Source organism: Pristiophorus japonicus, chromosome 6, assembly GCF_044704955.1.
Source record: "Pristiophorus japonicus isolate sPriJap1 chromosome 6, sPriJap1.hap1, whole genome shotgun sequence".
Classification (NCBI taxonomy): domain Eukaryota; kingdom Metazoa; phylum Chordata; class Chondrichthyes; family Pristiophoridae; genus Pristiophorus; species Pristiophorus japonicus.
In genome coordinates, this window is record NC_091982.1 from 247,117,092 (window position 1) to 247,142,131 (window position 25,040).

Here is a 25,040-nt window from a genome sequence, read left to right on the forward strand (position 1 = left end):
TAGTATGTCATCCAAATAACATACTACCCTTTCAATACCTTGCAAAATCTGGTTCATTACCCTTTGGAATATGGCAGGGGCGGAAGACACTCCAAACGGTAGCCTATTAAATTGATATAGGCCGAGATGAGTATTTATAGTCAAACATGACTTGGATGACTCATCTCGTTCAAGCTGTAAGGAAGCATTCGTAAGATCCAGTTTTGAGAAGATCTGACCACCTGTCAGTGTTGTGAACAAATCTTCTATATTCGGCAATGTATTGGGGACATTACCCTCTAGAACCTGGTTTATGGTTACTTTATAATCACCACACAATCTTACCTTACCATTGGACTTAGGTACAACAACAATGGGTGTTGTCCAATTACATCGATCTATCTTGCAAATAATGTTCTCAGTCTCTAATCTTTTTAGTTCTTGCTCAACTTTCTTCTTGAGTGCATATGGTACAGAATGTGGCTTGTAGTAAACCGATCTAGGGTCCTTCAGTACCCTGACACTCGCCTTGAAGCCTTGGATCGGACTGCCCGTTTAGCAGAACACCACCGGATAACTCTTGATAACCTCATCCGTTGATGAAAATCCCGTTTCCACACAGAAAATCTCACTCCAATCCAGCTTCAGTGACCTCAATCAATTTCTTCCTGGTAAGGCAGGCTTGTCTTCTTTCACTACTGTTAGAAGCAAATTCTGAAATTGATCCTTATGTTTCACCGGTACGGTGATACGACCTACCACAGGAATTTTCTCTCCCGAGTAGCCTCGCAGCTCCATCTTGGATTTCTCCAATGGGAAATCACGCAATTTGTCGAGATATATCGACTCCGGTACTACACTCACGGATGTACCCATGTCGATTTCCATCGGTATCTTGAATCCCGCAACAATTATGTGAATTTTGATACTTTCCGAATTGCTGTCCGTTAACCTCGTGCTCCTGATGACGTGTAACTCTAACATCTCTTCGTCCTTTTGTTCTTCTATGCTATATAGTCTCTGGAGATTTCTACTCATAGCTTTGAACGCTGGACCTGTGGCTTTGAAAGCTGGTTTACCCATCAGTTAGTATGCCTTAGCAAGATGCCCAGACTTTCTGCCGTAGAAACACTCTGCCTTCACATATGGACCACAATGTGTTGTCCCAGGCACCTATAGCACGACTTTGACACTCTGTTAGAATTTCCTGAGACTTTGGGCCCCCACTGCCTTTTACGTTGAATCTGCAGACGATTTACCTCGGTTGACTGACGACCGTAATTATTATTTAATTCTCGGGAATATTGTTCGGCCATGCCCATCGACCTCACTATCTGACAAGCAATCTCAAAAGTCAAGTCATCCGTCGTCAATAACTTTCTTCTGATTGCATCATTTTTCATCCCACGAACAAAACGATCTCGCAATGCTCGGTTTTGAAAGTTTCCAAAATTACAGTGAATAGATAGCTTTTTTAATGCTACAATATAATCACTGATACTTTCATCAGTCTTTTGACTTCGTATACCGAAACGATAGCTTTCAGCAATTTCTTATGGTTCGGGTTTATGGTGCTGCTCCAGCTTTGTTAAAATCTCCTTAAGCATTGTGTCCTTTGGCTCGGCAGGCACAAGCAGACTTATCAGAGTTTCATACAATTCAGGTCCAGCGGCGGATAAGAAAATCGCTCTCTTACGTTCCAATATCGCCTGATTCTGGACTGCATTCCCTGGAACTTCAATTATGTTATTTGCAGTGAAATACATTTCTAGCTGATCCACATATGCTTTAAAACTTTCCCGGTTGTGTCTATATTCACCTAAATGTTCCATTACACCTGCGGGTGCTGCCATTTTAACTTCTAGCTGTTCACAGTGGCTGAATCCTTCACCAACAAAATTTCAGCTTTAAATCATCCGAAAAATCCCAGCTCGCCGCCAAATGTGATATATTCACAGAGCACAAGTACACACAGCTTTCAATCATGGCAGGCAGCTCTCTCGGAAGGCTCCGGAACATACTCCTTCTGTTTAATTATTAACTCTGTAGTTGAAGTACATAATATGTCGACATCCGCAGTGTGGAGTTACAAACATTACAAACTTACAGACATTACAGTGACAGATTTGTAAAAGGAGAGGTGCACTGAGACCTAGGTGTCATGGTACATCAGTCACTGAAGGTAGGCATGCAGGTACAGCAGGCAGTAAAGAAAGCAAATGGCATGCTGGCCTTCATAGCGAGAGGATTTGAGTATAGGAGCAGGGAGGTCTTACTGCAGTTGTACAGAGTCTTGGTGAGACCACACCTTGAGTATTGTGTGCAGTTTTGGTCTCCTAATCTGAGGAAGGACGTGCTTGCTATTGAGGGAGTGCAGCGAAGGTTCACCAGACTGATTCCCGGGATGGCAGGACTGACATATGAAGAAAGACTGGATCGGCTAGGCTTATATTCAATGGAATTTAGAAGAATGAGAGGGGATCTCATAGAAACATATAAAATTCTGACGGGACTGGACAGGTTCGATGCAGGAAGAATGTTCCCGATGTTGGGGAAGTCCAGAACCAGGAGTCACAGTGTAAGGATAAGGGGTAAGCCATATAGGACCGAGATGAGAATTTTTTTCACCCAGAGAGTGGTGAACCTGGGCAATTCTCTACCACAGAAAGTTGTTGAGTCCAGTTCGTTGGATATATTCAAGAGGGAGTTAGATGTGGCCTTTACGGCTGAGGGGGTCAGGAGTATGGAGAGAAGGCGAAGTGGGGTACTGAAGTTGCATGATCAGCCATGATCATATTGAATTGTGGTGCAGGCTTGAAGGGCCAAATGGCCTGTTCCAGCACCTATTTTTTATGTTTCTATGTTTCTATCCCATTGAAACACATAAAGTTCTTAGCGGGCTTGACAGCATAGATGCTGAGAGGTTGTTTCCCCTGGCTGGGGAGTCTAGAACTAGGGGGCACAGTCTCAGGATAATGGGTTGGCCATTTAAGACTGAGATGAGAAAGTTCTTCACTCAGAGGGTTGTGAATCTTTGGAATTCTCTACCCCAGAGGGCTGTGGATGCTCAGTCATTGAGTATATTCAAGATGGAGGCCGATAGATTTTTGGGAACTAAGGGAATCGAGGGATATGGGGATCGGGCGAGGAAGTGTTGTTGAGGTAGAAGATGAGCAGTGCTCTTCTTGGTTGTCGGAGCAGGCTCGACCGGTGTATGGCCTACTCCTGCTAATTCTTATGTTCATAAACAGCAATGTGGTAATGACCAGATAATCTGTTTCTCGGATTTGGTTGAGAAAGAAAAGAAGAAAGACTTGCATTTATATAGTGTCATTCATGACCACCGGACGTCGCAAAACGCTTTACAGCCAATGAAGTACTTTTTGAAGTGTAGTCACTGTTGTAATGTGGGAAACGCGGCAGCCACTTTGCGCACAGCAAGCTCCCACAAACAACAATGTCATAATGAACCAGATAATCTAATTTTAGTCATGTTGGTTGAGGGATAAATATTGGCCAGGGCACTGGGGAGAACTCTCCAGCTCTTCTTTGAAGTAGTTCCACTGGATCTTTTACATCCACCTAAGAAAGGACACAGGACCTTTGTTTAACGTCTCATCCAAAAGACGGCACCTCTGGGAGTGCGGCACTTCCTCAGAGTCCTGCACTGGGAGTGTCAGCCTGGATTATATGCTTAATGCCCTGGAGTAGAAATTGAACCCACGACCTTCTGACTCAGAGGCGGGAGTGCTACCCGATGAGCCATGGCTGACATGCAATTGAACAGTGGACCAGGCTGACATCCCTGAGTATCACTCTGTGGGGGAAAAAAATCCCTTCTCTGCTGCCATAAACAAGATAGGGAATTTTCCTGGCTGGGAATGATAAGAGCAGACACACTGCAGATATTTGGGGCTGGATTTTAGGCTATTTGGTTTTCCGGCCAAAATGGAGGCGGGGCGAGAAAGTTACCGGCCGGGAATGGTTTGTGCCTTGGTAAGGAAGTTTGGGCATCAGTGTCGGGGCGCAGCGCGAAGGGAGGCGTTGTACATTTTTTGTGGTGCAAGGACGGGAAACTCACGAACTAAACTGCCGGGCCATGTGCACTTAGAGTGGTTGGCGGGAAACGTTTTTAAAAAAAAAAGAACCACAAAAACATTGCCCACACCACCACAGCACAAATCCACAAATCGCTAAAAAAAAGTTTAAAGAACAGATACTCGCACTTACCTTCGGAGAACGTTACCTTCCTCACCGCCGGCTATGTTGGACCGCTCTGATTTTCCAGGCGGTCATTGCAGGCGTACTTCTGGGTGGACGGATCGGGAAAAAGTCTGAAGTACTGCCGGTGCCGCAAGCAGAGGCGTCGCATACCGCGCAGCTCGTCCCCGCCGCAAAACCCGACCGGAGGATTGCGACAGGGCGCAGGAGACCTGAACACCACCTTTCACGCCGCTCCGGGGCGAAACCCCGAAAGCAAAGGACCGGAAAATCCAACTTTTGATGTTGGGTTTTCCAGGGATAGGAATTCCTATGGTATTCCTCATCAGGAGTTCGCATGGGAGTGTCTAATACTGTGCTGATAACTGCTTGTGATGCATCTTGCAAACTCTTCTGCTTCGGGTGATTTAATAAAACTAAATCTGTCTCCTTGTCTCCGTAGGGTTGTAAAGGAAGAGATATCAGATGACAATGCTAAGTTACCCTGCTTCAATGGTCGAGTGGTATCATGGGTGAGTAGTTCTTATTTTTCCAGTTTAGTTGGCTTGCGATCTCAATGACAGTCAACGTAGAATGGCACAGGACCGGATATTCGGCCCAACTGGTCTATGCCGGTGTTTACACTCCACATGAGCCTCCTCCCACCCTATGTCATTTCACCCTATCAGCATATCCTTCTGTTCCCTCATGTGCTTATGAACATAGAATAATAATCATGGGAGATTTCAACTATCCCAATATTAATTGGACAGAAGAGTTAGGTGAAGGTGATAAGGGAATGGAGTTCTTACAATGTGTACAGGACTCCTTTCTAACCCAATATGTAAAAAGCCCAACAAGGGAGGATTCGCTATTGGATCTGGTAAAAATAGACCAGAGCACACAAGAGAAGTAGAAGCAGGGGAACATCTAGGCAATAGTGACCATAATATAATATGCTGTTAAGATGATAATGAGAAGGGCATACATAGTATGATGAAAACCAGGGTAAGAGATTGGAGAAAAGCTGATTTTGAGGGGCTGAGACTAGAACTTAGGAAAATAAAATGGGCAACAATATTGGCCAAAAAGAATGTCGAACAGCAATGGGAATCATTTAAAATGGTGTTCAACAGAGTGCAGGAACAATATATTCCGCTAAAAGGAAAGAACAAACTAAACACTAATGAGACTCCATGGATGAATAAAGCCATAAAGGAACAAGTGAGGGTAAGGAAGAGGTATACATTAACTCCACAGACAGCATGGGAGTGCATGATAAGGGAGGATATGAAAAGATTAGGAGAGAAATCAAAAAAATGATTAGGAAGGCAAAGAGAAACAATGAAATAAAATTTTCAAGGAGCATAAAAGAAAATAGTAAAATATTTTACAGGTACATCAATAAAAAAGGAAGGTTGAGTTGGGAATAGGGTCATTAAGGGATAGATAAGATAATACCACTTGCAAGCTCTCACGGACAGAAATGTGATAATGACCAGATAATCTGTTTTTTTGTTATGTTGATTGAGGGATAAATATTGGCCAGGACACCGGGGTAACTCCCCTGCTCTTCTTCAAAATAGTGCCATGGGATCTTTCACGTCCACTTGAGAGAGCAGACGGTGTCTCGGTTTAACGTTTCCTCTGAAAGACGGCACCTCTGACAGTGCAGTACTCCCTCAGCACTGCACTGGAGTGAGGAGGACTGCAACAAATTATAGGAGGACATTAATAAACCTGTCGAATGGCATATCATTGGCAAATTAAGTTCAACACAGATAAATGTGAGGTATTACATTTTGGTAGGAAGAATAGGGAAGTCACTTATTACTTGAAGGGTGCAAGTCTAGGTGGGGTAGAGGAACAAAAGGATCTCAAAGTACAAATACATGAATCACAAAGTTGCGACACAGGTTAGAAAGACCATAAAAATAAGCAAACCAAGCACTAGGGTTTATTTCTACAGGTATAGAATTGAAAAGTAGGGAAGTTATGTTAAACCTGTATCGAACCTTGGTTAGACCACACTTGGAGTACTGCGTACAGTTCTGGTCACCATGTTATAAAAAGGATGCAGCGGCACTGGAGAGGGTGCAGAGAAGATTTACAAGGATGATACCAGAACTGCGAGGGTATACCTATCAGGAAAGGATTAACAGGCTGGGTCTCTTTTCTCTTGAACAAAGAAGGCTGAGGGGTGACCAAAATGCATCTGTGCTATTCGCTTCAACTACTTCATGTGGTCGCGAGTTCCACATTCTCAGCACTCTGTGGGTAAAGAAGTTTTTCCTGAATTCCTTATTGGATTTATTAGTGACTATCTTGTATTTATGACCCCACGTTTTAGATTCCCCCCCACAAGTGGAATCAACTTGTCTATTTGATTTACATAGCGCATTTAACATAGACAAACAGCCCAAGGAATTGGACAGGAGTGCAATTAGACAATGGTGGGCGCTGGGGCAAAGAGGGAGATGTTAGGAGAGGTGAACAAAAGCTTTGGCTAAGAGGTGAACTGTTGAAGGAGGCTGTTGACGGAGGAGACTGAGCTGGAGAGGGTTAGCGATGGAATTGCAGACAAATTGGGGCCCAAATAGCTGATGGCACAGCCGCGAATATCAGGTGTTTGGGTCCAGCGTACCGGGCCTGCTTTCTCTGCATTTTTGTTCCGCTTTGTTATTGACTGTTCACAACCTCGGTGTCATATTTGACCCTGAAATGAACTTTCGACCACATGTCCGCCCACACAAGAGATTGATGTGCAAAGTTAGAGCACATGGGATTGGGGGTAGTGTGCTGACATGGATTGAGAACTGGTTGTCAGACAGGAAGCAAAGAGTAGGAGTAAATGGGTACTTTTCAGAATGGCAGGCAGTGACTAGTGGGGTACCGCAAGGTTCTGTGCTGGGGCCCCAGCTGTTTACACTGTACATTAATGATTTAGATGAGGGGATTAAGTGTAGTATCTCCAAATTTGCGGATGACACTAAGTTGGGTGGCAGTGTGAGCTGCGAGGAGGATGCTGTGAGGCTGCAGAGCGACTTGGATAGGTTAGGTGAGTGGGCAAATGCATGGCAGATGAAGTATAATGTGGATAAATGTGAGGTTATCCACTTTGGTGGTAAAAACAGAGAGACAGACTATTATCTGAATGGTGACAGATTAGGAAAAGGGGAGGTGCAAAGAGACCTGGGTGTCATGGTACATCAGTCATTGAAGGTTGGCATGCAGGTGCAGCAGGCGGTTAAGAAAGCAAATGGCATGTTGGCCTTCATAGCAAGGGGATTTGAGTACAGGGGCAGGGAGGTGTTGCTACAGTTGTACAGGGCATTGGTGAGGCCACACCTGGAGTATTGTGTACAGTTTTGGTCTCCTAACCTGAGGAAGGACATTCTTGCTATTGAGGGAGTGCAGCGAAGGTTCACCAGACTGATTCCCGGGATGGCGGGACTGACCTATCAAGAAAGACTGGATCAACTGGGCTTGTATTCACTGGAGTTCAGAAGAATGAGAGGGGACCTCATAGAAACATATAAAATTCTGACAGGGTTAGACAGGTTAGATGCAGGAAGAATGTTCCCAATGTTGGGGAAGTCCAGAACCAGGGGTCACAGTCTAAGGATAAGGGGTAAGCCATTTAGGACCGAGATGCGGAGGAACTTCTTCACCCAGAGAGTGGTGAACCTGTGGAATTCTCTACCACAGAAAGTTGTTGAGGCCAATTCACTAAATATATTCAAAAAGGAGTTAGATGAGGTCCTTACTGCTAGGGGGATCAAGGGGTATGGCGAGAAAGCAGGAATGGGGTACTGAAGTTGAATGTTCAGCCATGAACTCATTGAATGGCGGTGCAGGCTAGAAGGGCCGAATGGCCTACTCCTGCACCTATTTTCTATGTTTCTATGTTTCTATGTAAATAAGACTGCCTATTTCCACCTCCATAACATTACCATCTCTGCCCTTGTCTCAGCTTATCTACTGCTGAAACCCTCATCCATGCCTTTGTTAACTCTAGACTTGACAATGCGAATGACTCCTGGCCGGCCTCCCACATTCTACCCTATGTAAACTTGAGGTCATCCAAAACTCTGCAGCCCGTGTCCTAACTCGCACCAAGTCCGCTCACCCATCAGCCCTGTGCTCGCTGACTTACATTGGCTCCCGGTTAAGCAACGCCTCGATTTCAAAATTCTCATCCTTGTTTTCAAATCCCTTCATGGCCTCGCCCTTCCCTACCTCTGTAACCTCCTCCAGCCCCCACAACCCCCCCGAGAAAACAGCGCTCCTCTAATTCTGCAGTCTTGAACATCCCTGATTACAATCACTCAACCATTGGTAGCCGTGCCTTCAGCTGCCTGGGCCCTCATCTCTGGAAAACCCTGCCTAAACCTCTCAACCTCTCTATCTCTCTTTCCTTCTTTAAGACGCTCCTTAAAACCTATCTCTTTGATCAAGCTTTTTGGCCACCTGCGGTAATTTCTTCTTATCGGTGTCAAATTTTGTTTTGTAATGCTCCTGTGAAGCGTCTTGGTAAGTTTTGCTACGTTAACGGCGCTATATAAATACAAGTTGTTGTTGCCTTGGTAGAGAGACACTTATTTCTACAACCAGGAGTGTGACCTTGGACTGTAGCCACACATAGCAGCCAGTTCTCTTTAAAGTAATTCATTGTGTGAAGTTTTTGTCAGGCACGGTTATTGAGGGTTACGGAACCAAGGCGGGTAGATGGAGTTAAGATACAGGTCAGCCGTGATCTAATTGAATGGTGGAATAGTGGAATAGGCCTCCTCCTGTTCCTGTGTAAGTGTTTGACCATACAATCATACAGTGCAGAAGGGTATTCGGCCTATCATGCCTGTGCTAGCTCTTTGAAAGAGCGATCCAATTAATCCCACCACTCCCCTGCTCTTTCTCCACAGCCCTGCAATTTTTCATTTTCAAGTATTTATCCATCTCCCTTTTGAAAGTTACTATTGAATCTGCTTCCACCGCCCTTTCAGGTAGTGCGTTCCAGATCACAACAACTCGCTGCGTAAAAATAATTTGCCTCATCTGCCCCTCTGGCTATTTTTCTGATTATCTGAAATCTGTGTCCTCTGGTTACCGACCCTTCTGCCAGTGGGAACAGTTATTCCTTATTTACTCTGTCAAAACCCCTTATAATTTTCAACATCTCCATTAACCTGACTACAATGTGTTATTTAAGCGTTATCTGTCCGATTAGGTTGACAGAGAACGGGAAAATCTCTGCAGGGCAGAAAAATTTCAATTGGCCCAAATGTATCGTTGATTTTAAGAAAACACCAACAAATCACAAATTGGATTTTGTTGATTGGTCGGATTTCAGTCTGCAGATCATTTCGTCCAATCAAAAACCACAGTGGGGTGGAATCAGGAAATTGAGCCCAGAGTGCACTCGGAGTTGCACCAGTTAGATTACATTTCAGGTTTCGGATTTAAAAAATCATTTGCATAATCACAATTGTCAAATCTTCCGGGAACCTGTGCAATCAGGCTGTGTAATAGAATGTAATCGTCTTTCCATTACAGCGTACTCCACGAAGCGTTTGAGTGGTAGCCAATGTGTCCCCTAACTTTTCTTTCGGTGTGTGGTCCCTTTAACAGTCTGTACGGGCCATTTACGATTTGCCGCATGCACAAAATCTCCCGGAGAAATGCCGGTGAGTGGCCTGCACAGAACTTCCAGACAGCGACCAGCTGGAACGTTGGTGGGAACTTACTGCGGTTTTATTAATACAGCTGAAAATGGGTTTATCAACAAAAAAATAAGTGTTTTTAGTAAGAATAGCCAGTACTCATTTAATCGTTTCATTGGTGTACACTGGTCAGTTTCTTAGTAAATTAAATATTCTTTGATATGAAAAATCTTTTCAAATGTGCCTCCTCGTGTCCATGCGAAGAAGAAACTGAGTGCAATTTGAAGAGCCTTCGCAAACCAGCACAATTTCACAATGTCGACCTGGGGGGGGCGTGTCCAGTTCTGTGGGTGGGGTCTGGTCTGAGCAAATTGAATCTTGAATCATAGAATCATAGAAATTTACAGCACGGAAGGAGGCCATTTCGGCCCATCGTGTCCGTGCCGGCCGGCAAAGAGCTATCCAGCCTAATCCCACTTTCCAGCTCTGTACTCTGCAGGTTACGGCACTTTAAATGCACATCCAAGTATCTTTTAAATGTGGTGAAGGTTTCTGCCTCTACCACCCTTTCAGGCAGTGAGTTCCAGACCCCCACCACGCTCTGGGTTAACGCACCTCTAAACCTCCCCCCAATTACTTTAAATTTATGCCCCCTTGTTGTTAACCCTTCTGCCAAGGGAAATAGGTCCTTCCAATCCACTCTATCTAGGCCCCTCATAATTGTATACACTGCAGTAAAGTCTCCCCTCAGCTTCCTCTGTTCCAAAGAAAACATACCCAGCCTATCCAATCCTTCCTCATAGATAAAATTATCCAGTCCAGGCAACATCCTCAGAAATCTCCTCTGTACCCTCTCTAGTGCAATCACATCTTTCCTGTAATGTGGCGACCAAAACTGCACACTGTACTCTAGCTGTGGCCTAACCAGTGTTTTATACAGTTCGAGCATAGCCCCCCTGCTCTTGCCTTTATTAGCCGATGATTTCTTAACCACCGTACCTACCTGTCCTGCTACATTCAGGGATCTGTGGACTACACTCCCAGGTCCCTTTGTTCCTCTACACTGCTCCGTGTCCTACCATTTATTGTGTATTCCTTTGCCTTGTTAGCCCTCCCCAAATGCATTACCAGATAAAAAGATGGTGGAAACTGGATCGTAAGTGGTGATGGGCGTAACTCGTTTAACGTTCCCCAATCTACTGCTCTGGTTCGACCGATTCCCTCCGGATTGAGCTGATATAATTGGCGGAACAAGCGAAAACTTGCCTCCTCCCCATGTATGGATTAAAAAAAAAACTATTCATAGAGTTTCCAACCACAGAAAGAAAAGCTGCCGATTATTAACAGCAGTCACCAGACAGATGGAAAAGACCAACCTTCAAAATCTCTGGAAGGAAAGAAACCTTTTCAGCCTCTCTTGGGCGCAGAGTCCATCGAGCTGAGTCTGTTCACCCAATCAGAAACCGCTGCCCCATCATCCAATCACAGAGGATGCTCACCGGGCGATCAGCTGTTTCCGCCGCTGGGTTTTTGCACCAAGCCTCACTCACCTTTCTGGGTTATACTTTGTGCCCAAACATTGTCACTAGAATGCTCCCCATCTCAACATGCACAACACTGCCCCTGGCAGCGCTTTATTTGTTAGCAGCCGTGTAAGTGCGTGGAGACGGTCGCTGTTTCCCGCAGCGCGACAGTAAGAACTTGCATTTATATAGTGCCTTTAAAGTAGACAAACGTCCTTGGGCATTTCACAGCAGAGTAAACAGACACCGAGAAAAAGGAGGAGACATTATGAGGGGGTGACTAAAAGCTTGATCAAAGAGCTGAGTTTTAGGAAGATTCTTAAAGGAGGTCGAGAGGCAATTAAGTTTAAGAAGGGAATTCTGGAGCCGATTAGGGCCTAGACAGTTGAAGGCATGGCTGCCAATGGTAGGGTGAAGGATGGGGTGGGATGAACAAGAGGCCAGAGTTGGAGGAACGCAGAGTTTTTGGACTGGGGGAGTTAGAGAGATAGGGAGGGGTGTAGGAGGTTACAGAGATAGGGAGGGTTGTAGGGCTAGAGGAGGTTACAGAGATAGGGAGGCAATAGAGGGATTTGATAATCTTAGATTTGAGGGATTGGTGTAACCGGGCGAGAGGTGAGCATATAAAATAACTTATTTGTGAATTTTTTTTTTATTCATGTGATGCAGATATCACTGCTCATCGCTCTTTGCCCGTCAGCCACCTCTTGAACCGCTGCCACTTTTACCAGCAGTGTGATAGAATTGAGTGGCTTTTTCAGAGGGCATTTAAGGGGTCTCCACATTGCTGGGTAAGGGGCAGAAACTGTCCTTCCCTAAAGGACACTGGTGAACCAGATGGGGTTTTACAACAATCATCATGGTCACCATTATTGACACTATAGCATTTACTGAATTTAAATTCCACAGCTGCCGTGGTGGGATTTGAACTCATGTCTCTGGATTGTTAGTCCAGTAATTTAACCACAGTGCTACTGTTCCCAATTGTGAACTTTGTTGCCCTGAAGTTGAGGGTGTTTGTGTTGGGCAGTACCCAGTGCCAGCCTTCAACCAGTCAAGGCCCTCTCCTCTGCCCCAACAGTGCTGGGTGCTCAGTGTCCACCACAGATCAGTAAAGCTCCCGTTACTCTGCCCCAGTCATGAACCTCTGCTCCACACTCAGAGAAGTGCCCTGTTTCTGTAGTCCGAGGGCTTGCAGCAGCCGTCCTCTGGCATGTCTGAGCGAGGTTGCTCAATTACAAGCTGGGTCTCTTTTTGCTTGAAAAAAGAAGGCTGAGGGGTGACCTAATAGAGGTCTTTAAAATTATGAAAGGTTTTGGTAATGCGGATACAGAGAGAATGTTTCCACCTGTGGGGAAGAGCATAACAAGAGACCATCGATTATAAGATAGCCACCAAGAAATCCAATGGGGAATTCAGAAGAAACTTCTTTATCCAGAGAGTGGTGAGAATGTAGAACTCGCCACCACAGGGAATGGTTGCAGTGAATAGTATAGATGCATTTAAGGGGAGGCTAGACAAGCAAATGAGGGAGAAGGGAATAGAGGGTTATGCTGATCGAGTTAGATGAGGAAAGGCGGGAGGAGGCTTGAGTGAATCATAAACGCCAGCATGGACTGGTTGGGCCAAGTGGCCTGTTTCTGTGCTTTTTGTCCTATGTAATCCTATATCATTAATAAAAGGAAAGACTTGCATTTCTATAGCGCCTTTCACGACCTCAGGATGTCCCAAAATGCTTTACAGTCAATTAAGTACTTTTGAAACGTAGTCACTGTTGTAATGTGGGAAACACAGCAGCCAATTTATGCTCAGCAAGCTCCCACAAAGAGCAATGTGATAATGAGCAGATAATCTGTTTTAGTGATATTGGCCGAGGGATAAATATTGGCCCAGGACACCGGGGAGAACGCCCCTGATCTTCTTCGAAATAGTGTGCCGTGGGATCTTTTCTATCCAACTGATTTCAGTTTAACGTCACATCAGAAAGATGCCCCCTCCAGCTTGGTGCCACTTTAACCTCTGTAAAGGGCCATTGGTTGTTAAAGATGTTACATAAACCCGCGACCTCCTAAAAGGACAGGGGCAGCAGGCACATGGGAACACCATCGGCTCCAAGTCACACACCATCCTGACGTGGAAATATATCGGCCGTTCCTTCATCGTCGCTGGGTCAAAATCCTGGAACTCGCTCCCTAACAGCACTGTGGGAGCAGTTTCACCACACGGACTGCAGCTGTTCAAGAAGGCGGCTCACCACCACCTTCTCAAGGGCAATTAGGAATGGGCAATAAATGCCGGCCTTGCCCAAAAATGAATTGAATTTTTTTTTTAAAGTTCTCTCATTATTTTAATCTGAGGGTGGAGGTGGGCGCAGGGAGAGAATTTGCATAGTAACTGTACAGTAGGGAGTCACGGAGCCAAAGGTTATGACCTTTTCACCTCGAATTCACTTTGTTTAGAGTTGGGTGCAGTGTGTGAGATGGAGAGCGGGGCAGACAAACAGACGAACAGCTCATTAATTAACCGTGGTCAATTTGGCCAGTTTTGAGAGGTGAGCTGAGGGGAGCTGTTTAAGCAGGCAGCAGATTCCTGGTGTCGGGTCAAAGTTTGCTCAGCACGACCGGCCACAGCTCGTGACCGATGGTTACAGTCTGGAGCAAGCAACGCTCTTCCATCGCACTTTGCCCGCAGCTAATATTTTATTTTTGCGCAGAGAGAGAGTTTGCACAACAAGCAGCGACTTTGCAGACTGGACAGCCTGTGCAGTGTGAGGTTAGACAGGCTGAAGTCTCCCGATCTCTCTAATCTCTTTCAGCCGCACAACCCTTGGAGATCTCTGCGCTCTTTCGATTCCGCCCTCTTGAGCGTCCCCGATTTTCATCACTCCACCATTGGTGGCCGTGCCTACAGCTGCCTGGGCCCCAAGCTCTGGAATTCCCTCCTTAAGGGGCCAAGTTTCGGCCTGAGTTGCTCCTGATTTTTTGGAGCAACTGGTGTAGAACGGAGTATCTTAGAAATTTGAATTCTCGGCATTTAGTTTGCTCCAGTTCTGGTCAGTTAGAACAGTTTCACTTTGGAACATAATTTTTTTTTCAAAAGGGGGCGTGTCCGGCCACTTACGCCTGTTTTCAAAGTTTAGGCAGTGAAAACTTACTCCAAACTAACTTAGAATGGAGTAAGTGATGATTTTTGTACGTTCAAAAAAACCTTGTCTACACTTTAGAAAATCAGGCGTAGGTTACAAATTAAGCGTAGGGAATGGGGGGGGGTTTAAAGGGAAGTTTACAAACATTAAACACTTCAGTTTTACAAATAAAGAGCCATCATCAATAATAAATGATAAATACATCAATAAATCAACCAATAAATCAATCAAAAAAAATTCATTAAAAAATAATTTAAAAAAAAATCAATAAATAAAACATTTTCTACTTACCGACTGCAGCACCGGGAACCCTCCAACAGCTGGGACGCCCCCCCCCCCCCCACTGTGTCTCTGTCAGTGTCTCTATCTCTCTGTCTGTCAGTGTCTGTGAGGGGAGGGGGAGAAGGGGGGGAAGGGGGTGGGGGGGGGAAGGGGGTGGGTGGGGGGGAGAAGGGGGGGAAGGGGAGTGGGGGGGGAACGGGTGGGGGAGAAGATGGTAGGGGGGGGTGGGGGGAGGAGGAGGGAGCGGGAGGTGGAGGAGTGGAGGGGGGTGGGGGGAGGGGGAAGGGGAGTGGGGGGGGAAGGGGTGGGGGAGAAGATGGTAGGGGGGGGTGGGGGGAGGAGGAGGGAGCGGGAGGTGGAGGAGTGGAGGGGGGTAGGTGGAGGAGGAGGGGGGAGAAGGGGGTGGAGAGGAGAAGGTGGGGTGGGGGGGGAGAAGGGGGGTGGAGAGGAGAAGGTGGGGTGGGGGGGAGGTGGAAGGGAGGAGAAGGGGGGTAGAAGAGGGGAGGAGGGATGAGGGGGGAGAGGAGATGAAGGGGAGGGGGGAGAGAGGGGGAGAAGGGAGAGAGGATGGAGGGAGGGAGGGGTAGAGGGGGAGAAGGGAGAGAGTATGGAGGGAGGGAGGGATGGAGCGGGGGAGAGGGGAGAGAGGATGGAGGGAGGGAGGGAAGGAAAGGAGAGAAGGGAGGGAGGGAAGGAAGGGAGAGGAGGGAGGGAGGGAAGGAAAGGAGAGAAGGGAGGAAGGGAAGGAGGCTGAACCGCCGGACCCAAGACTTCGGGCTGGATTTACAGGTAGGTGGCGTCGGGTCTCGGGGTGGGTTGCGGAGGTCCGGGGGGTGGGGGGGGGGGGAAAGAGTCGTGGAGGTCCGGCGGGGGCGGTGGGGGGGGAGAGAGAGTCGCGGGAGCGGGGGGGGGAGGGCGCGGAGGTCGGGTTGGGTCGGGGGGGAGGGGGAACGGAGGTCGGGTCGGGGGTGCGGGGGAAAGCAGAGGTCGAGTCGGGTCCGGTCGGGTGGGAGGAGCCTTATCCACGCAACCCCAGTGAGGCCATTCGGCCAGGGCTAGGGGCTGTGTGTTTCGGGCCCCTCCCACAGTTTTGGGTGCCTGGAGCTACTGCACATGCGCGGCCATTGTAGCGTGCATGTGCAGAGGTCCCGGCACTGTTTTCAGCGCAGGGACCTGGCTCTGCCCCCCCACAGCTCGTGCTGCACCGCGCCCAGCTCCAGAGGGCCTGCAGTGAGCCGGAGAATAGGTAAGTTTTTTTTTAGGCGCGAAAAACGGGCGTCCAGGTCCGGCGTGGCCCGAAACTTGGACCCTAAGCCTTTCCCCCCTCTCCACATCTCTTTACTCCTTTAAGACGCTCCTTAAAACCTACCTCTTTGATTTGCCCTAATATCTCATTATGTGGATCAGTGTCAAATTTAGTCTGATAACACTCCTGGGTGCTATATGGCTACAAGTTGTTGTTGTACAAGTGGGGGAAAAATATCCTCTCTTTATCCCGGGAGGGCATGAGTGATCCAGGGGCAACTCCCGAGTCTTTAAAAAGGCCAGGTATCCGAAACAAAAAGAGATTGAGAGAAGACAAATCTCGGGTGAAGTCCTGTCATCCGTTCCCACGTGAAATCTTTTTTCCCCTTCAGATGCTGGAGCGTTTCTGGTTTTCTTTTTAAAACCTTTATAAATCACAGGTTCGGCCCCAGCTGGAGTATTGTGTCCCATTCTGGGCTCCACACTTTAGGAAGGACGTCAAGGCCTTGGAGAGGGTACGGAGGAGATTTACCAGAATGGTACCAGGATTGAGGGGCTTCAGTTATGTACAGAGACTGGAGAAGCTGGGATTGTTCTCCTTAGAGCAGAGAAGGTTAAGGGAGATTTAATAGAGGTGTTCAAAAGCATAGATGGTTTTGACAGAGTAAATTGCAGGGCTGTGGGGCAAAGGGCAGGAGGGAGTGGGACTAATTGGATCGCTCTTTCAAAGAGCCGGCACAGGCACGATGGGCCGAATGGCCTCTTTCTGTGCTGTATCATTCTATGATTTATAATGTTGCTGCTTTCGACTGAACATCTGCTGATAACTTCTTCCTGTTAAAACTGCTCACTGGCCTACATTGTTTCCTGGCCCAGCAACACCTCAAATTTAAAACTCCTTGTTTTCAAATCCTTCTATTTTCTTGCTCCTCTATATCTCTGTAACCTCCTCCAGCCCTACAACCCGCTGAGATTTCTGCGCTTCTCCAATTCTGGCATTTCGTGCACCCCCGATTTTAATCGCTCCGCCATTGCCGGCCGTACTTTCAGCTGCCTGGGCCCTAAGCTCTGGAATTCCCTCCCTAAACCTTTCCGCCTCTCTACCTCTCTCTCCTGCCTTCAGATGCTCCTTAAAACCTCCCTCTTTGACCAAACTTTTGACCTGCCCTAGTACCTGCTTACGTGGCTTGTTGTGAAAGATTGTCTGATGATGCTTCTGTGAAGCGCCTTGGGGCATTTTATTATGTTAAAGAAAGAATGGCTTGCATTTGTATAGTGCCTTTCGCGAGCACCAGCCATCCCAAAGTGCTTTACTGCCAATGAAGAACTTTTTGAAGTTGTAATGTAGGAAAAGGCGCTATATAAATGCAAGTAGTTTATTTGCTTCTTTTACGAACTCTTTCTATGCAGCTGTATGTTGTATGAAGCACCTTGGGCTGGTTACCGTGCGACTGGAGCTGTGTTAAAGTGCAGGTCGCTGCTGTTTTGATGTGGGAGGCCGCTGCCCTAACGCCGGCTGTGTTTCTGTGTTACAGCTGGTGTCCGCGGAGGGGTCCCACTCGGACACTGGATCCACGTGTGCGGACAGCCAATCGGATCTGCCTCCCCCCATCGAGCGGACGGGGGGGATCGGAGACTCGCGGCCGCCCTCCTTCCAGTAAGTATGCTGAAAAGCCGGCCTCTGCCGCCGCTCGAGTTTCCCTTCAGAAAGCGTCCAGAGTGTCGTGCGTTGGCGGAGCTGTGTCCGTGTTTTGGGGGCACAGTGGGCGGGATGCTCTCTGTGGGTCCCGGGGTGGGGAGTGGGGGTGTGGAGGGGTTAGAATCATCAAATCTTACAACGCAGAAAGAGGCAATTCAGCCCATCGTGCCTATGGTGGCTCGTTGAAAGAGCTGTCCAATTTAGTCCCACAGCTCAGCTTTCTCCCCACAACCATGCAAATTAATCCTCTTCAAATACCTGTCCAATTGCCTTTTGAAAATTCCTGCGGAATCTGATTCCACCACCCTTTCAGGCAGTGCGTTCCAGATCTCAACAACCCTCTGTGTGAAGACATTTCTCTATGTTTCCCCTTTAGTTCTTTTGTCGATTATATTAACTCGATGACCTCTGGTTACCGACCCACTTGCCAGAGGAAAACCCCTCATAATTTTGAACACCTCTATTCGGTCTCCCCTTGACCGTCTCTGCTCAAAGGAGAACAATCCCAGCTTCTCCAATCACCCCACAGAACTGAAGTCCCTCATCACCCTGTCCCAGGCCTTGACACCCTTCCTAAAGTGTGGTGCCCAGAATCGGACACAATACTCCAGCTGGGGCCGAACCAGTGATTTGTAAAGGTTTAGCACGACTTTTTTGTCCTCACTGCCCCTATTGGCAAAGCCAAGTATCCCGTACGCCTTCTTATCCACCTCTATCAAACTTGCCCTGACACCATCAAAGATTTGTGAATATGCTCACCTAGGTCCTTCTAATCTTGCACCACCCTGAAAACAGTCCCCTTTAGATTACACTGCCTCTCCATGTTGTTTCTCCCAAAGTGCATCACTTCACACTTACCTGCATTAAATTGCATCTGCCACGTGCCAGCCCATGTCTCTGTCCTCCTGAAATCTGCTACAATCATGCTCACTATTTACTATGTTGCGAAGTTTTGTATCATCCGCAAACTTATTCCCTATACCCAAGTAGAGGTCATTTATATGTAACCGGAAAAGCAATACCAACATCTGGGGGACCCCACTGCATTCTTCTCTCCAGTCAGAAAACCTCCATTCACCGCTACTCTCTGCCTTCAATCCCTTAGCCAATTACAACAACAATTGGGGCCCAGGGGAGGCGCGAGTTTGGGGCCAGGGGCCCAGGGGCAGCACGGACCAGCCCACACTCCGATACATGTGCGCACTAGGTCCGTGCAGCAGAGCTAGTCTCCAGTACTGTACCCCAGTGTTATACTGTGATATACCTGTACTTACCTGTACTGTACTCCAGTGTTAGTGCCAGACCTGTACCCACCAGTACTGTACTCCAGTGTTAGTACCAGACCCGTACCCACCAGTACTGTACCCCAGTGTTATACAGTGACAGACCTGTACCCACCAGTACTGTAACCCAGTGTTATACAGTGACAGACCTGTTCCCACCAGTACTGTACCCAAGTGTTATACAGTGACAGACCCTGTTCCCACCAGTACTATACCCAGTGTTATACAGTGACAGACCCTGTTCCCACCAGTACTATACCCAGTGTTATACAGTGACAGACCTGTACCCACCAGTACTGTACCCCAGTGTTATACAGTGACAGATCTGTACCCACCAGTACTGTACCCCAGTGTTATACAGTGACAGACCTGTACCCACCAGTACTGTACCCAAGTGTTATACAGTGACAGACCTGTACCCACCAGTACTGTACCCCAGTATTATACAGTGACAGACCTGTTCTCACCAGTACTGTACCCAAGTGTTATACAGTGACAGACCCTGTTCCCACCAGTACTGTACCCAGTGTTATACAGTGACAGACCTGTACCCACCAGTACTGTGCCCCAGTGTTATACAGTGACAGACATGTACCCACCAGTACTGTACCCAAGTGTTATACAGTGACAGACCTGTACCCACCAGTACTGTACCCCAGTGTTATACAGTGACAGACCCGTACCCACCAGTACTGTACCCCAGTGTTATACAGTGACAGACCTGTACCCACCAGTACTGTAACCCAGTGTTATACAGTGACAGACCTGTTCCCACCAGTACTGTACCCAAGTGTTATACAGTGACAGACCCTGTTCCCACCAGTACTATACCCAGTGTTATACAGTGACAGACCCTGTTCCCACCAGTACTATACCCAGTGTTATACAGTGACAGACCTGTACCCACCAGTACTGTACCCCAGTGTTATACAGTGACAGATCTGTACCCACCAGTACTGTACCCCAGTGTTATACAGTGACAGACCTGTACCCACCAGTACTGTACCCAAGTGTTATACAGTGACAGACCTGTACCCACCAGTACTGTACCCCAGTATTATACAGTGACAGACCTGTTCTCACCAGTACTGTACCCAAGTGTTATACAGTGACAGACCCTGTTCCCACCAGTACTGTACCCAGTGTTATACAGTGACAGACCTGTACCCACCAGTACTGTGCCCCAGTGTTATACAGTGACAGACATGTACCCACCAGTACTGTACCCAAGTGTTATACAGTGACAGACCTGTACCCACCAGTACTGTACCCAAGTGTTATACAGTGACAGACCTGTACCCACCAGTACTGTACCCAAGTGTTATACAGTGACAGACCTGTACCCACCAGTACTGTACCCAAGTGTTATACAGTGACAGACATGTACCCACCAGTACTGTACCCAAGTGTTATACAGTGACAGATCTGTACCCACCAGTACTGTACCCCAGTGTTATACAGTGACAGACCTGTACCCACCAGTACTGTACCCAAGTGTTATACAGTGACAGACCTGTACCCACCAGTACTGTACCCAAGTGTTATACAGTGACAGATCTGTACCCACCAGTACTGTACCCAAGTGTTATACAGTGACAGACCTGTACCCACCAGTACTGTACCCAAGTGTTATACAGTGACAGACCTGTACCCACCAGTACTGTACCCCAGTATTATACAGTGACAGACCTGTACCCACCAGTACTGTACCCAAGTGTTATACAGTGACAGATCTGTACCCACCAGTACTGTACCCCAGTGTTATACAGTGACAGACCTGTACCCACCAGTACTGTACCCAAGTGTTATACAGTGACAGACCTGTACCCACCAGTACTGTACCCAAGTGTTATACAGTGACAGACCTGTACCCACCAGTACTGTACCCAAGTGTTATACAGTGACAGACCTGTACCCACCAGTACTGTACCCAAGTGTTATACAGTGACAGACATGTACCCACCAGTACCGTACCCAGGGCAGCACAGGCCAGCCCACACTGCGATACATGTGTGCACTAGGTCCGTGCAGCAGAGCAGGTCTCCAGTTGTCTTGGGTAATCCTTGCCACTGGACCAAGACCTAGCTCTGTCAAGCCTGGGTGGTGGCTGATGTGCAACGGCCACCCCACGTTAAAAAAACCCACGCACAGGCATCTTCCACCCTTCAGGATGTAGTTCGGGTCCTTCATCGAAACACCTGTGAGCTTGTCCTTTTTTTGGCGTGGTAGCAAGTCATCCTTGTTTTGAGGGACCGCCTATGATGGTGATGATGATGATGGTAACGACAACAACAACAACTACTTGAATTTATATAGCGCTTTTAACATAGTAAAATATCCCAAGACACTTCCCGGGACAATTATAAGACACAAAATTTTACACCAAGCCATATTATAGAAATTGGGCAGATCACCAAAAGCTTGGTCAAAGAGGTAAGTTTTAAGGAGCATCTTAAAGAAGGAGCGAGATGTGGAGAGGTTTAGGCAGAGAATTCCAGAGCTTAGGGCCTTAACAACAGAAGGCACGTTACCACTGTCCCTTTAATACCACATACTTCTATTTTCCGAATAAGTTTTTTTTTTAATCAAATGCTTTTTGAAAGTCCATATATATGACATTTACCGCACTACCTTCATCAACCCTCTTTCTTACTTCATCAAAGAACTCAATCAGGTTAGTTAGACACGATTTGCCTTTAATAATTTTGTGCTGGCTGTCCCTCACTTCTTTCTCCAGGTGAGAATTGATGTTGTCCTTGACAATGGTGTCTAGTAGTTTTCCCACCACTGACATTAGACTGACTGGCCTGTGGTGACCAGGTTTATCCCTCTCCCCTCTTTTGGACAGGGGTGTAACGTTTACAATCCTCCAGCCCTCTGGCACCATTTCCATATCCAAGGAGGATTGAAAGATTGTCGTTAGAGTTTCTGCCAACTCCACTCTAGTTTCCCTCAGCAACCTGGGATGCATCCCATCCAAGCAGCTGACTGCTTGTCCCACGCAGCCCAAATCCAGCGTTTCCAATGTTAAATTTCACGCATGCGGGAAACTGTGAATGGGCCGTGGACCCCCCAAAAATTAGGGGGATCATTGATCTGGACCGGGTGACTTGTTAACTTTGAGTGATAACAACCTATTTGGCACCTCCTTTCTATCTATTTTAATTGTATCCAATATCGCGACACCCTCCTCCTCCACTGCAACATTAACTTCATCCTCTTCTTTGGTGAAGACCGATACGAATTACTCACTCAGTACTTCAGTCATGCCCTCTGCCTCCACAAGAAGATTTCCTCTTTTATCCCGAGTCGGCTCCACCATTCCTTTGGCTATTACTCTCGACCAATGCTAGCGCTAATTTATTTTGTGTGCGTGTCCCCTTTAACGGGTTGTGTGGTCCATTCATATTTCCGCACATGCGCGGTTTGTCCGCTGAAAAGCCGCTGAGCAGCCTGCGCGGGACCTCCAGAATCCTGCTCGGCCGCGCAGCTTAACGGGAACTTTGCTCTCAACCCATTGTGAGTTGGCTCGAGGAGTTGGCTAGTGGAGTGCCGCAGGGCTCAGTGCCGGGACCCCAGCTCTTTACAATGATCAGCCATGATCTTATCGAATGGAGGTGCATGCTGAAGGGCCGAATGGCCTACTCCTGCACCTATTTTCTATGTTTCTAATGCTGATGCAGTCCGTTCCTCCATCTGTGGAGTCAGAATTCAGTTAGAAAATGTCACCTAAATGCACAGAATGAAACGATCCCAACAACGGAGATAAGTGTTAGCGGACTCTTAAGACCTGCACGCACTGTCAGGTCCTGATCCTAACGTCCAGACACCAAGCAAGTCACTGCGACCACCTGCGGTATGTCTCCCTGACCCTCCCTCCATCTCCGCTTTCTACTCCTTGCGATTTACCAGTGGACATCAGCGCATGAACTGAGTATTGCACAGGTCCCAGTGTAACACCACAGTCAAATAGCTTGTGGGTGTTGAGAAGCTGCAACGTAGATGCGACCTAGTCATGCATATACCGTGCAGTCAGTCATGCCTGCTGCGTAACTCTGGCCCTCAATAGCTCCTCTCTCAGTACGCAGCCCCTCGCCTAGATCTGCACCATTATTTGGGATTTCTCGTGCCGTCCCCTGCCCCCCGCGTGGCGCAGACTGTCGCTGGGGTTCGGCAACTTCAGCTTCTAATACCTCCCGAAGTTGCCAATGTGTGATACTGGCTGTTGAACTGCATCCTACCCTCACCTGACATCCATGAGCAAGGTACAGTAGTGTACCGGTTATGGAACTGGACTAGTAATCCAGAGGTCTAGACTAATAATCCACAGAACACGGGTTCAAATCCCACCAGGGCTGTTTGCTAAATTTTAAATTCAGTTTTCAAAAATCTGGAAACAGGAAGCTGCTATCAGTGAAAGTGCGCACAAAGCTCATAAAAAAATATAATCATGTGACTCCTCCTAGCATGGCTCCTTAGGAACATAGGAACAGGAGGAGGCCATTCAGCCCCTCGAGCCTGTTCCGCCATTCAATGAGATCGTGGCTGATCTGTGACCTAACTGTATATCCCCACCGTTGCCCCATATCCCTTATGACCATTTTTTTTAACAAAACTCGATCAATCTCAGATTTAAAATTAACAATTGATCGAGCATCGTTTGCCGTTTGCGGAACAGAATTCCAAACTTCTACCACCCTTTGTGTGTAGAAGTGTTTCCTAATTTCACTCCTGAAAGGTCAGGCTCGAAGTTTTGGACTATGTCCCTTAATCCTAGACTCCCCAACTACCGACCTGATCAGTTCCCTTTAATATGTTTAAAACTTCGATCAAATCATCCCTTCATTTTCTAAATTCCAGGCACTGCGACCCTAGTATTGTAATCTTGCCTCCTAACTTAACCCTCAGAGTCCGGGTATCATTCTGGTAAACCGACACTGCACTCCCTCCAAGGCCAATATATCCTCCCTCAGGTATGGTGCCCAGAACTGCTCACAGTGCTCCAGGTGTGGTCTAACTACAACAACAACTTGTATTTATATAGCACCTTTAACATAGTGAAACATCCCAAGGCGCTTCACAGAAGTATTATGAGTTAAAAAAAATTTGACACCGAGCCGTAAAAGGAGATATTAGGGCAAATGACCAAAAGCTTGGTAAAAGTGGTGGGTTTTAAGGAGCGTCTTGAAGGAGGAAGAGAGGTAGAGAGGAGGAGAGTTTTAGGTCGGAAGTTCCAGAGGCTTGGGGCCCAGGCAACAGAAGGCACGGCCACCAATGGTTGAACGATTATAATCGGGGATGCTCAGGAGGGCAGAATTAGAGGAGCACAGATATCTCGGGGGTGGGGGGTGGGTGTTTTGGGGCTGGAGGAGATTATAGAGATAGGGAGGGGCGAGGTCATGGAGGTATTTGAAAACAAGGATGATCATTTTGAAATCGAGGCGTTACTTAACCAGGAGCCAATGTAGGTCAGCGAGCACAGGGGTGATGGGTGAGCGGGAATTCGTGCGAGTTAGGACAGGGGCAGTCGAGTTTTGGATCACCTTTAGTTTACGTAGGGTAAAATGTGGGAGGCCAGCCAGGAGTGCGTTGGAATAGTCAAGTTTACAACAACAACAACTTGCATTTATATAGTGTCTTTAACAGAGTGAAATGTTCCAAGGCACTTCACAGGAATATTATGAGATAAAGAGGCAACAAAGCCATGGGTGAGGGTTTCAGCAGCGGATGAGCTGAGGCAAGGACAGAGACGGGCGCTGTTACGGAGGTGGAAATAGGCGGTCTTAGTTATGCTGCAGATATGTGGTCGAAAGCTCATTTCAGGGTCAAAGAGACCAAGGTGGCGAACAGTGTGGTTCAGCCTCAGACAGGAGTTGGGGAGAGGGATGCAGTCAGTGGCTAGGGAACGCAGTTTGTGGTGGGGACCGAAAACAGTGGCTTTGGCCTTCCCAATATTCAATTGGAGAACATTCCTGCTCATCCAGAACTGGATGTCGGACAAGCAGTCTGACAATTTAGGGACCG

At 47.3% G+C, this 25,040-nt stretch overlaps 1 protein-coding gene across 1 annotated transcript in view; it reads left to right on the top strand.

The window, feature by feature from the left end:
* The window catches only part of LOC139266022 (segment polarity protein dishevelled homolog DVL-3), a 205,149-nt gene that overhangs the window by 57,957 nt on the left and 122,152 nt on the right, over positions 1-25,040 (top strand). The window contains exons 2-3 of the mRNA XM_070883789.1: positions 4,643-4,712; positions 17,570-17,691. Of these exons, the coding sequence (XP_070739890.1) occupies positions 4,643-4,712; positions 17,570-17,691 (192 nt within the window). The remainder of the gene's footprint in view (positions 1-4,642; positions 4,713-17,569; positions 17,692-25,040) is intronic.